Source organism: Neophocaena asiaeorientalis, unplaced genomic scaffold (assembly GCF_003031525.2).
Source record: "Neophocaena asiaeorientalis asiaeorientalis breed wild unplaced genomic scaffold, Neophocaena_asiaeorientalis_V1.1 scaffold84, whole genome shotgun sequence".
Classification (NCBI taxonomy): Eukaryota; Metazoa; Chordata; class Mammalia; order Artiodactyla; family Phocoenidae; genus Neophocaena; species Neophocaena asiaeorientalis.
Window position 1 is genome coordinate 3196284 of NW_020173656.1, and position 14559 is coordinate 3210842.

Sequence of the window (14559 nt, forward strand, 5' to 3'; positions counted from 1 at the left end):
AGTATATGTAAGTTCTGTATAACTGAACCAGTATTTTCAAATGAATCAATGTAATATCTTTTAAAATCATTCATGTTTAAAAATTCATTCAAAATGCATGATAGACTAAGGGAGTTTAAGGTAACAGTACAAAAAGTTTATATGGTTTAATATTCCATGTTGTAAATAATTTTTAAGAAATGACCACTCATAGAGTGTTTGTGAAAATCAAAAAAAAGACTATCCTCGGTTATATAAAAAAGCTGTTAAAGCGTTCCTCCCTTCTTTGAGTTGGCCAAAAAGTTTGTTTGGGTTTTCCTGTAAGATGAAAACCCGAACAAACTTTTTGGCCAACCCAATACATTATCTGTGTGTGGCCAGCTTTTATTCACATACTTTACCCAGAGCAACCTATTGCAACATACTGAATGCATTGCAACATACTGAATGCAGAAGCAGCTGTGAGAATACAGCTACTTTTTATTAAGCAGACACTGAGATTTTCAAAAATTGTAAAGCCATATTACTCGTTAAATTTTTTTGGTTCTGAAAAAAATCTTTCATGAAAATATTAACATTTAATGGGTTTATTGTTATTTGAAAGTGAGTTCCTAAATATTTTATTTATTTATTTATTTATTTATTTATTTTTTTTTTTTTTATTATTTTTATTTTCGGCTGTGTTGGATCTTCATTTCTGTGCAAGGGCTTTCTCTAGTTGTGGCAAGCGGGGGCCACTCTTCATCGCGGTGCACGGGCCTCCCACTGCCGTGACCTCTCTTGTTGTGGAGCACAGGCTCCAGACGCGCAGGCTCAGTAGTTGTGGCTCACGGGCCCAGTTGCTCTGTGGCAGGTGGGATCCTCCCAGACCAGGGCTCGAACCCATGTTCCCTGCACTAGCAGGCAGATGCTCAAACACTGCGCCACCAAGGAAGCCCAAGTTCCTAAATATTTTAAAATTTTCTGTTATTTCTAATGTGAATGTTGACAGAAGCCAGATAAATGCTCTTTGGGTTATGTCCTAGCTGGGGTTGCTGTAACAAAATACCTTAAACTGAATGGCCTATGAACAAGAGAAATCTATTTCTCATAGTTCTGCAGGCTGGGAAGTCCAACATCAAGGAGCTAGCAGATCTGATGTCTGGTGAGAGCCTGCTTCCTAGTTTATAGATGCCTGTGTTTTCATTGTATGCTCACACAGCAGAGAGCAGAGAGAAGCAAGCTCTTGTGACTCTCATCACTAATCACTAATTAGTGAAGGACACTAATTACATTCACGAAGGCTCAATCCTCATAACATCATCTTATCCCCTCACATTGGGAGATGGAGTTTCAACATATGAATTTGGGGAGAGAGGACACACAACCTCAGTCCATAACAGGGTCCTCGTTAACTTTTAGGTGTATAAAAGGGTCCTGAGGCCAAATATTTGAGAACCACTGGTTTAATGGAACTTTTTTTGGTGCTAGAGAAAGAGGGGTTGGGGAGTGGCTAGAGACAACTAAATTAGAGGAAGCTTGCTGTTTTAAATAGTGGTCAGGGAATGCTTCACCTGGAAGGAAACATTTCTGACCAAAAACTTGAAGGAGGTGAGGGAGCAAGCTGTGCTTTGAGGCTCAGAACCCAGAGGCAAGAAGTTCAAGGATTGGCAAGATACTGTAGCTGCAGTGTGATGAGTGTAATAGGAATAAGGTAAGAGAAAACGTGGGAGGTCCTGGTGGTGGTGATAGCCGTTAGATCTCATAAGGAGAGGACTTCATAAGCCATTGTGATGGTTTTAGTTTTTAGGAGCTACCGAATTTCTTGAGCCCAGTAGTGCATGTTGTGGTCTTATATTTTTAAAAAGATCATTCTGGTTACAATGTTGAGAATAGTTATGAAAGGGGGTAGGGTAGCGTTAAGGATAGAAGCAGGAAGACAAGTTGGGAATGCAGTATTACAGATGACAGGAAGGTAGTTTGGGCCAGGGTTGTAGCAGCAGAGACGGAAGAAAGTGTCAGAATTTTTCCGTGCTGTGAAGATGAACCTAATAGGATTTCCTGATGGATTGTGTGTGGGATGCAAAGAAGTGGAGTCAAGGTTGATTGAAGATATTTGGCCTGAGCAAATCTTTTTTATGTGGTAGATTATATTGACTTTTAATTGATGTCAACTTTGTTATACCTTCATTTTTTTGTCTGTGATTTTCTAAAATTTTAATTTTTTTTGTAGCCTCTAGGTTTTGTCTCTTGAAGAAAGCTTTAATGTAAGATTAGATTATTTTCTACTAATTCTCTTAGATGGTTTTAAAAAATTAGTTCTTTATCTGCTTGGGATTTGTTTTTGCTTTTGGTTAAGCATTTTCTCAACCTCTGCAATATTGTCACTTTGGTGTGGATAATTGTTTTTTTGTGGGAGGTTCTTCTGTGCATTGTAGGATATTTAGCAGCATCTCTGGCATATACCTACTATATGCCTGTGGGAACGCCTGCCCTGACCCAGGCCCAGTTATGACAAGGGAATATATCTCCAGACATTGTCAAATATTCCCTGTGGGACAACATTGTCCCTGGTTAAGGAACTACTTCAATAAAGAATGTTTTAAAAAAAAAAATTGAAGCCCTGATTTTGAAATACATAATTTAAAAAGTTCTCTATGCTGTTTTATTTCTCCTGCATCAATATCCTGAATATTGATATTCAGGATAGAATATCAAAGACCTGAATCTAGAAACCATTTAGAATGTATGGAGGAGGAGGAAAACCAAGGCACAGATGCTTAACGTGAGCCAGTCTTTTGGAACATGGTAACCTTGCCACAATACTAGTCAGAGTTTGACCAGAATTGTCTTAAATTTTGAAAAAGGAAGAATAAGCTCATTCTTTCCCATAAGGGTGCTTTACCTGTTTTTGTTTGTATTTTTGGTTTTGGATTTGTATCTTTCACCTTTTATTTCTTGTCCATGGTTACATGGGTTAGTTGAAAGAGCAGTGTGAAACAGTGGGAGTAATGTACATGGAGAACTGGACTGAATCAGAAAACATAAGTTCAGACTCCTAAATTTCCTTTATCTTCACTTTTTTGATCTGAAAAATGAAAATCTTATTGAAAAGATCAGTTAAACTAATGTACTGGAAACTTTTTAAAAAATGTAAAGCATTATAAGGAGCTCTTAATATAAGGAAAGAAATCCAAATTCCTTTTAGAAAATTCACAAATTTAAAATTACTTGTATGGCTCAATTATATTTCTCTTGGACACCCCCTCCTCCCCCACTGGTCTAGACTTATTAGATGTGAATTCATAGAAAACAAATTGCAAAACAGTAAGAGTGACATCATCTATAATATGTTTTCTATAGAATCAGGGAATTTTAGTATAGGAAGGGCTTTCCATATCAATTTTAATAGTGTTTATAGATTGTATTTTTGCAAACCTTAGGGGAACTGTCATGCTGTGGATTTTTGATGTAAATTTAATTCATGAGTTTGTGAATTTTGAATTTAACTTTTAAAAGTAGTATGCTTTTTTAAGAAGAAATAAAACATTTAAATATGTTATACTAAACTTAAAAGCAACGATGAGCACTAATTAGTGCCATCAGATTAATTTGTTAAGTTGTGGCTCTACTATATTTGAACTTATCTGTATCTGATCATGTATAATTGTAGAACTATTATATATGTCTGAGCCTGATTTTTTTCCCCAATACTGTTATCTAACACAGTATTAAGGCAGATTATATGATGGAGCTGCTATAAGACTGTGTTCATCAGAATGGTTTCATTATTCTATTTACTGGCTTTGTAATTAAATTGTATAAATTTATGAAATTATTAGAACACCACTTATGAATCTAATTTATAGATGTTTTATGTTAACTTTTTGCACCTTAGGTTAAGAAGGATTTCTCCTATTGCAAAAAAAAAAGAAAAAGGTTAGAAAAACCCTAATTTAATTCAACCCTCTCATTTTACAGATTTAGAATCTGATTCTAAGCAAAAACAGTTCCCCACATTTCATACTATTAATTGAGTCTTAAGTAAAACTCAAGTTTTCTGATGTCCTACTCTTGTGTACACAGAGTAAGTACTTTCTGTGAATATGTTAGTATTTTAAGGAATATAATATTGAATAGAGTTTGGCTCTAGAACGTCTTTATTTAAGTTATATCTTTAAATAATTGTCCCTTGTATAAAATAATTGGTTTGGTTTTAAATTTCCTGTTTATTTTTTTCCCCTAATTTTCTCTGAGCTGTTATCGTTTGATCTTCAGATACACAAGGGGAGGAGCTTTATCCATGACCCAGGGAACCTTCTTCATGATTCTATTGAGCAAGCGTTGGAGAGGCAGGTGAAGAAAGCTGATTGACATTCACAGAATAGGCTATTCTGTCTACCTGATTAAGAATCTTTTCCATAGTGAGCCCTTTGGTGTGCATCACATGAGACCTACAAATTTTCTTTATGTGCCAATTCTGAGAGGCTAATCCACATGCCTCTTCTTCAGACTTGTTTTGTTAACAAATCCTCCAGTCTTGCTCCTTCAGAATTACTAATCATCCTACAGAAACTATTAATTATTGCCTACTAATATGCATAAGTTCTTAACTGAAGCAGTTTCTTTTTCAGGCAAAATAGATGTATTGGTAGTCCTGTCAACTGTGAATATTACCTGGAATGCAGTGCTTCAGCAGTCTGTTTCTGGAAGTTAATGCCACTAACTTCCAGATTTCCAGAGCATGTGCAAATCAGGCTCAGATTTTTTTACCGCCTTCCTCTGTGAAACTCCCCATGAGGCCATTTATATTGTTTGAGGGAGGGATAGCAGTGTGGAGGAGCAGGCTCCTGGTAGTTTGAGTAACCTGACCACGCGTATTCCTTTGGGCTTTCTTTGGCTTATTTGGTAAATACCCTATTCATTTAATAAAGGAGTCCTTTTGGCAACATTTGCTTTTTATACCTAAAGAGTGTATTGTTCCTGAAAGACTTATGTATTTTTTTCTTTTTCCTGTTTACTCAGGTGAATAGTCACAAGACCCTTTGGGTAAATGCCAGGAAGAATGTTCTTGGTATATTCAAGTATATTCAAGCACAGGATCCTTTCTTAACAGTACTTAGTCTTCCCTTCATGTAAGGTATTATAGGTCTATAAACTGACTAAAGTCTGGGAATTGAGTGGAGACCTGTGACTTTAAATAATGGCAGCTTATCCTGATATGAATCTTTAGTGTATATCGCTCATTGATTTTTATTCTTAAGGACTCCAGGGTTAAGTGAGTATTGTCTGGAATCTGTATAGATCAAACCATGCTGATGATCACACCAAATTAATTATCTAGGAGGAAATAAAAACGATACTCAGTACCCAGAAAACCCTAAGTCGTACCTTTTTCTCTAGCTTCCCAGTGGCCTGTTTAACTTTGTGGACTTGGGTCTTAAGTCTTAGAAATGGCTTCTGTTATTTTATCTCTGAGATAACAACATTTATACTTTGATAAGGTTTTATATTCCTGTCCTTCATGCTTCTCTTCCATCTTTTTATCCTTTTCTTCTGAGTTTTTGGGTATTCTCTCAAAATATTTTTGTAGTCTATTTATTTTTATTTTGTGTTGGCTTTCCCCTTTGCAGTTTTGAATCTTATGTGTGTATAGTTTTTCCTAATTTAAGTTGTTGCATCTTAATGACTACTTAGTCATATAAAAATGCATTATTCTCTTTTGGGCTTTTTAAAAACAGGAATCAGACTTCTGAAAAACAATTTTTTTTTGCTGTTTCCTTCAATACATTTATTCCTGAGGGGAGCATTTCCTTGCTTTCTTTTAAGTGGTTCCCTCATTTGTTTAGCTCTAGTACTTTCTCTCTCTCATCCTCATAGAAAGAAATTGTCAACTATTAACTCAGAGTCTAGAGGGAGTTGGGCTGTGTTGGTTCTTACCTGAATTTGGGGACTATTTTATACTTCTTGAATATTTGCATTACAGTTTTTAGGATCCCAGCAATCTAGAGAAAATTAGCTGGAGCCATAGTTATAGTAGAGAGCTTTGCCTCTGTGCTAAAGATTTCTTTTCCTCTCCCCCGCCCTCCATACTTTTTGTGGGTACTCATGTCAGTGACAAGGCCTGGATGTACTTAACCTGCCTCAGGGTCTTTCCATGCCTGTCTTTCCTTACTGGTGTCCAGGACTCAGCCAGTTGCCCTCAGAGAAGAATCCTGGAGTTGTATAATGATGCTGATAGGGTCCCAAATATTGCTAATTGACACAGAGTGGGGAGTGTGAACAGTGTGTCCCCTGTTGGTTCACCATCCAACCTTGCTTCTAGCACTCACCCCCTTGAATTAGGGGTTGTTGGAAGAGGTCTGAATGAGGGAAAGTAGTTTTCTTATAGGAGGGGAGGAGTTTTTCCAGTAGTTTTTATTTGGCTTCCTTTTATTAAACCATATCAGTCCAATATCTAGTAGAAATTCGTTAGTCTCTGAAAAATATTGCTTTTTTCTGTTTTCCAGTGATTATATATATTCTCCCTATTTTTTATGTTCTTTTGGTTGTTTCAATGGAATTTTTTGAAAGTGTGGAAGGCAGTGAACAGTTAAATGCATTTTGTTTCTCCTCATCTTGTCCAGTGTATATAACTTTTACCAACATGTTCAGTTTGGTAAATGCAGGCAAAGAATTATTTTTATGATTTGTGTTTATATATATATAAGGCTAATTTCATTTAATTTTGACAGCTGTCTGTCCAGAGGCTAATAGGTACTTATTATTTGCTTTTTAGAAAATGGATTCTACATCTCTGTTACCAACATTTTTAGATGTAGATCTGACAATATCACATATAGAATGTTTTCCCAAGGACGTTCTGGTGAAATTTCAAGGCAGAAATAACAGTGAATGTGAGTTTGACTACCACATATTGCAGAGGGAACTACAGCATATTCCAAAAGTAAAAAATAATGTGGACATTGATGAATTTTGTTTGGTAGAAGAAAGAATATCAGGAGAATGGCAGAGAGGAAGAGTTGTGGAAAAGAAAAATGATCTGTATACTGTGCTCATAGATCGCAGAGAAGAACTGAGAGTTGACAGTATGCAGGTTGCTTCAGCCTGTGGCAACTTATTTGATCTACCACCATGGGTAATGTTTGGCATTTTTGCCAACATATTACCAAGTGGGGAAAAATGGTCTCCTAAGGCTTTGAATTACTTCAAGTCATTGGTAGGACTACAAGTGAAAGGTTGTGTACGAGCTATTTTGCCTCTTCAGATGATTCTTCTTGAAGTGCCAAAAATTATATCCCAGGTTCTTGAATTACAATTAGGGAGACTTGCTGATGGAGATTCATTTTGTCTTATTGTGGAAATGGTAAAAGAATTCCCCAAACAAATGCCAGATTCATTACAACATAAAAGACCTGAATTATCATTAAGTAATAATACTTACACTTACTTGATATTCAGCGTGTTCTGGATAATTTGCAACAATCTTTGTCAGTAGGCAGCATTGAAAGTGTAAAAGTATCATCTGCCGTGAGCCCAAGTAAATTTTATTGCCAACTAATTAAATGGATTCCAGAGTTAGAAAACTTGACAGTGTGTTTGACTTTGCATTATGATATTATCAGTCAAGAAGGTAGTCCCACATGTGATAATTTTGGAGTACTTTGTGTTGCCAAAAGGAGAAATGGACAGTAGCATAGAGGAATTCTTCAGCAATTCTTCTTGCCCAATTCTTCAGCATTTCTTCTTGCCCAATAATCAAGTGAAAATTTGGTTTATGGATTATGGCAGTAGTGAGGCTATACCCTCCATTCACGTAAAGAAACTTAAACAGGATTTTATTTTAGTACCATTATTTTCATTTCCGTGTTCTCTGACATATTTACACAGTCCAGAGATGCAAGAAAATTTCAACTAAGTGTGTTTAAACAAGCCTTGTTAGGACAAATAGTGTATTGGTTCAGTAAGGATGAGCATTTGTATTATGTAACATTACAAACTCAAGAGTCTACAATTACTTCTAAGTGTCTGCTAAAGACCGTAGGCATACAAGTACTTTGTCCAGTGTCTGATTTAAAAATCTCAAAGATGTTGAGGGAGACTAGTGCCTCAGATGTAAACGGCTTTGCAGTTGAGAGTTTTATTGCAAATACTGAATGATCGATAGATTCTCTAAATAAAAAAGACACTTTGAAAGTAGATTTTCCTATTAAAACTGTAGAAATGGAGATAGAAGCTGTCTACAATAGCTTTTGTAGCATATGTATTAAACCCATCAAATTTCTGGGTGTGTACTAATGAACATCAGAATGAATTTCAAGATATGAAAAATATAAATAAATTTTATGATTTGTGTGAAAATGATGAACTGATTCTAAGAAATCCAGGACCTGGATTATTTTGTTGTGCTAGATACAGCAAGGACAGACGTTTTTATAGAGCTGTCATTACTGAAATTAATGCTCATAAAATTAATGTTTATTTCTTGGATTATGGAAATACTGATTCCATACCATTGTTTGATGTAAAAATTTTGCTTCCAGAGTTTTGTGAGTTGCCTGCCTTAGCCATGTGTTATTCACTTGCATATATATTTCCCGTTGAAGATTTATGGATGAAGGCAGCAGTTGATTATTTTTAAAAAATTGTCTTGAACAAAGCAATTTTGCTTCAAGTTATAGCAAAAAAAAGATGAGAAGTATACTGTAAATATTCAGAATATTGAAGCCTCAGAAAATATTGATGTTGTCTCTCTTATGTTACAAGCTGGATATGCAGAATATTGGGAAGTAGAACCAGAATGTTGTCCAAAATCTGTAAGTGAATATTCAGTGTTAAATTTAAAATCTAAAAACAAAGTAAATATTAAGAAAGTCATATCTGCCCTTCTTGAAGGACCTAAACCTGAAAAGTACCATTCAGATAAGCTAAAAGGAAGTAACTTTTCTTTGTTGAAGTCCCCAGCTGTTAACTTCCTAGATTTAAAAAACCCTTTCACCTTGTCTGTGAGACCTGAGTCACCATGGCCTTATAAAGAATATGTATTTAAACCAGAAACAGTCCTTGAAGTTAAGTGTTCTTATCATTATGGCCCAGGTGACTTCTCATGCCAGCTGCAATGTAGGTTAGAAGACTTAAAATTACTGAATTACTGGAACAACTTCAGGATTATTATAGTGTTCATTCTGATCTTTATCAGATTGGGCAGATTGCTTGTGTTGCTAAGTACTCTAAAGATGGGAAGTGGTATAGAGCTGCTATTTTGACTCAAGTATCAAAAAAGGAATTTGATGTTGGGGGCTTCCCGGGTGGCGCAGTGGTTGGGAGTCCGCCTGCTGATGCAGGGGACACGGGTTCGTGCCCTGGTCCAGGAAGATCCCACATGCCGTGGAGTTGCTGGGCCCGTGAGCCATGGCCGCTGAGCCTGCGCATCCGGAGCCTGTGCTCCGCAATGGGAGAGGCCACAACAATGAGAGGCCCACGTACTGCAAAAAAAAAAAAAAAAAAAAAAGAATTTGATGTGGTACTTGTTGATTATGGTTACCAGGAAAGAGTTTTAATTAAAGATTTTTCTGCTTTTAAACCATGTTTCCTTGTTTTAGAAGGTCAGGCCTTCAGGTGTAGTCTTAACCATTTAGTTGAAGCCATTAGTTGTAAAGTATTCAATTGGACGAGAGAAGCATGCAGAGACCTTGGGAATTTTATTTCTTCATTTAGAGGGTTATTGACTTGTGTCATCTATGCCTTAGTTCTTATATATCCAAACTGTTTATGTAATTTGGTGGATTTATAATCTCCATTTGCTAGTGCCAGAGAATTTCTTAATAATCATGGCTCTGCACAGTATAGTACAGTATCAAAGCCATTTCCATCTTCAGTTAGTCTTTACAGTTATTCTTCCTTCAATATAAAAATTGGAAGTGAGGAAGAAATATATATATCTCACATATGTAGTCCCAAAAAGTTTTATTGCCAACTTAGTAGAAATAATAAAGACCTAGAGATGACAGAAACAAAAATCACAGAGATTAGTAACCTCAGTCAGTGCCACAAATCTGATTTTAGTAAAATGAGATTGTGTATATCTAAGTATGTAGAGGATGGTCTCCCTTATAGAGCTTTAGCGATGCCGACAGGTTCATTATCTGACTTCCTGGTATATTTTGTGGACTTTGGAAATAAGCAATTAGTAGAAGAAAGTATGTTGAGGGATGTTTCAGATGAGTTATCAGAGTTGCTGATTACACCTATGCAAGCTATTAAATGTTTTTTGTCAGATCTTAGAGATGTAGATATTCCAGCAGAAATCAATAGCTGGTTTGAAGATAATTTTTTGGGAAAACCATTAAGGGCAATAATATTGTCCAAGGAGCCAGATGGCCAGCTTGGTGTAGACTTATATGATGGATAGCAACATATAAATCAGAAAATTAAAATGTTGATTCATGCTTATGGAGAAAAACATTGTGACCAAGCACAATGTGTGGAAAAGTATCCTAAAACAAATGAGAAACTTGCTATTTCCTTGAAAGGCAAAATAGAAAACAATTATCACCATAGTACAATAAGTAAAACTAGTCTAATAACATATTCTGAAAGCAAAATAGATCAGTTAATGAATCCCAAAAGTACATATGGCAGGCTTTTGAAACCATCAGTTTGTTATAAAGTTGAACTTGTGTCAAAAAGCAAGGTGAAGAAGTCTTTGAATGATGGATTTAAAAATAAAGGTGTGAAAATTGCCCCTGGGTCTGCACATATTCTTGATGAAAGTGATGTGGACCAGAAATCAGTAAGGGTTGTATCACAGTCTTTTATCAGAGAATTAAATCAGGCAGCCTCACAAAACACATATAATCATGCTAGACCACAGATTAAAGACCTTCCTCAACCCAAAATTTACTTGAATGCCAAAGTTAAAGAATATGTTTCTAATATAAGTAATCCAGCAAGTTTCCATATTCAGCTTGCCAAGACTGAAAATGTGATCATGAGCCTAGCGGATGCTCTAAATGCAAGAAGAGCCAATACAGTGAAAGAGAGAAAATCAGTCAAACCTGTGGTGGGAGATCTTGTAGTTGCAGAATACTCTGGTGACAATGCCATTTTAAGAAAATTTTACCAGGAAATTCTTTTGAAGTGGAATTTATTGACTATGGTAACATTGGAGTAGTAAACACATCAAAAATTTATGAAATTAAGAAGGAATTCTTAACTATTCCTCAGCTAGGAGTTCATTCTTTCCTTAGTGGAGTAAAGTGGAATGAGCCTGATGAAATATGGTACAACAAAACTGTGGATTATTTTGATTCAAGAATAATAAAACAGTTTCTTGTGAGTTTTTGAAAAAGCATGAACAGAAATGGGAAGTAAATATAATTTTTGATGAAAATGTGTCATTAATGAACTACTGAAATGGACAGCATGTTCAAAACTACAGAAAACAGTATTGCAAATCCCTAAGGTTGTTTCTCAAAAGGTGAGCCCTATTGATAAAGAAAGGAAGGAAGGACTATCAAATGAGTATGAAGGTTCTATGATCCTTCAACCATCCTACCAACAACTGGTTAATATTCCTTTTGAAGAGTTAAAACCTGGACAACTTGAAAAGGCTGAAATACTTTATGTTGCAAAATGTGGGATATTTTATGTGAAGTTATCTAAAAATAAAAAGATTTTATCAGATTTAACAGTATTAATTACTAAAGGAGTAAAAAAACCCTCTTTTATCAATGGAAAATATTGAAAAAGGCTTAGAATGCTTGGTAAAATCTAAAAAAACTTTGAAGTGGTATCGATCAAAAGTAGGAAAAAAGTGTGTTGATAAGAAAGTGCTTGTTTTTTTAGTAGATCATGGTAGGTATGAAATAGTGCCCTTATGTAATACCAAGGTGTTCATTAATGAAAGCAGAAATATTCCAAGACAAGCTGTGCCTTGTAAATGGATTTGGTTTGAAAATTTTAGGAACATTGCCATTTGAGTCCACTGTGTGCTTAGTTGCTCATTTGGAAAAAAACATCCTTTTTCTGAAATATTTAGACTCTGCCTGGGAAGTAGAAATTTTGATAGATGGCCTGTTACTTTTGGAATATTTAAATTTAAATACAGTTCATGTTGAAGAAAACAAATTTAGATCTTCAGAAGTTATTTTCAACGTTGAATCTAAGACTCCTGTATCACATGTACAATAAGATCATTTACTTGGTCAGAACTCCAAAATGGTGGGCAATATTCTGGTATTGCCACTGCTGTTTCTGATCCATCAGACTTCTTTGTTCAGTTAGAAGATTTCTTTGACATAATGAAATCTCTATGTTGCTTTCTGATCTACCAGAAGACTTAGAAACAGTGCCTCAAGAGCACGTAATTTCAGGTTCTAAGTTGTTTGTTCAAATATGAATGGGAAGGTCAGTGGGATAGGGTAGAAATTTCTTAAGTCTCTGATCAGTCTTTACTTCTTGTATTGATTGACTATGGATTTTCTGTTTACATACTTTATTCAGATATAAAAAATCTTAAAGTTGTTCCTGAGGAACTTGTGAATTTGCTGAGGCTAAGTTATCCTTGCATCTTATATGGTATCTTACCTGCTAAAGGGAAGCATTGGAATGAAGAAGCCAAAAGTTTTTTTCAAGATTTCCTGAGTAAACCAGGCTTAGTTTTTCAGTTTAGGGAATACAGTTTTGAAACAAAACTGAAGGTAGATATCATTCATGAGAAAAATACTTTGGCAGATATGTTAGTTGACTCTGGTCTTGCAATTTATTCTAAAGATTCAGATCATCTCAATGCAGTTACTGCTACTGGATCTACTAAAATCCAATATAAATCAAAGAGTAAGCCTGTTTGCCAATTGTTAGATCAAAGTTATTACAAAAGAGAAAGTATGAATTGTATGTGCACTGAGAAGCAAAAGCTGAAAAGGCAGAAAACTATAAAGAGGAAAGATGTCTGTTAGAACCTCTTAAAGAAAAGCCATATTAGTAAAAGATTACATTCTAGAAATTTAACACTGAGGAAGAAGGTTGGTAGTGGAAAACATAATCCCTGAAGTACCATTGCATTTGATACATGTGCAGTGGCTTCATTTTGGGAACTACCTAATGGTTTGAATGATAACACCAATTGCATTGAAAACATTTCTGAAAAACTACCAAGTGGAGTACAGGAAAATAATACAATGCACTTGAGAACAGCAGAAAAAGCATTGCACATTAATAAAAAAAAAATCAGAACATTTGAAAGGTAAGTGGCCATTTAAAAAAAAGATTTTCTGTAACTTTTGTAGATTTTTGATTCTTTAAAAGTTTGTTATTTACTAAAATTATTCAAGTTGAAAATATCCTGCAAGATTTTACTAAAAAATTTGAATAAATGGATAACTAGAAGTGATCACTTGAATTATAAAATGATGCTTCGCTATTTTTACCTTTTTTGAATGGTGACCCTTGATAATGTAATGAAAGTAGAGGGTTTGAACCACATATGCGTGCACACATGCATGACATTTTACACATTTCAGGGATTTCACAAAACTCCTGAAGGTCCATAGATCTCAGGCTGATCTTGCTACTATTAGAGAGCTTCCTGGGCTCATTTTGAAGAATCAGTTTTCTATTATGTTTCTTATCAGATTAACTATGTCTTCAGGTTTTTTGAGTGTGATTCTCAGCATAATGATAATGCAGTTGAACTTACAGAATAAGCTGACTCCAGCACATTTCATCTGAAAATTTTTAGACATCAAATTGATTCTAAAATACTGTTAAAATTTAAATATTTTACATGCTAGAGTATTGTCGATTTGGCTTATGCACGTTGTATTTCGTTTTCTGTATGGATTAGTGAGGATTTTGTAGGCTATAAAGAATGTTCTCTGCTTGATGAATGTTTGTTCTGCCTGTAAATTGGTATATTATTCCATATTATAACTAGTATCATAGCCGGTTACATTCTGTGAATGAATGGAAGTGTCTTGTTTTTGTTGATGTATTTTAGAAAGAGGATTTCATTTGAATTCATATTAGATGTTTTATAGTGAATTGATCAATGCTTTAAAATTGGCCCTTTTTTCTTATTTTTGAATCACTCTTTTATCATAGTAGCAGTTGTGGTAGAGTGCTTATTTACTGTGTTCCAGGTACTGTGTGGTGATTTATGTGTATTAGCTCATTTAAAGCTTACCACAATTCTATAAAGTAGGTTGATATTAAGGTTTAAAATGGACTCTAATAACTAGTATCCTACTTCTTTGCCTGAATTCAAAACCACTTTACAGAGAGACAAGGAGAAAGACAATTGATGAGAAACATACCACATTTATTTTAAAAAAAAAGATGAATGTGGCTTATATCCATGGGCAAATGGGTTTACCAATATTGAATCAATAAACTAGGCTTACCACATAGGCACAGAGGAGTGTTTCTCCATATGGGGGCTTACCCATGTAAACCTTACAGCTTGAGGTAGTTATCTCTATAAAGGGAGAGAGGGAGGAGGAAGAGGCTAATCCAACATAGATCTTTCTCATTGTAAATGGACCAGTCAGATCGCCTCTACTCCTTGTGTATAAGGGAGGAAAGAGACCACAGAATTGTTAT

At 35.2% G+C, this 14559-nt stretch overlaps 1 protein-coding gene across 1 annotated transcript; it reads left to right on the top strand.

Annotated features, from left to right (window-relative positions):
• The first annotated feature begins 6739 nt into the window (after nucleotides 1–6739).
• TDRD15 (tudor domain containing 15) lies at nucleotides 6740–12917 on the top strand. Its single transcript, XM_024747825.1, is given in 16 exon segments — nucleotides 6740–7405; nucleotides 7408–7674; nucleotides 7676–7850; nucleotides 7853–8202; nucleotides 8204–8641; nucleotides 8643–9101; nucleotides 9104–9242; nucleotides 9474–11063; nucleotides 11066–11272; nucleotides 11275–11343; nucleotides 11346–11664; nucleotides 11666–11933; nucleotides 11935–12136; nucleotides 12139–12264; nucleotides 12267–12337; nucleotides 12339–12917. Coding segments are annotated over 16 exon segments (5925 nt in total).
• The last annotated feature ends 1642 nt before the right edge of the window (nucleotides 12918–14559 follow it).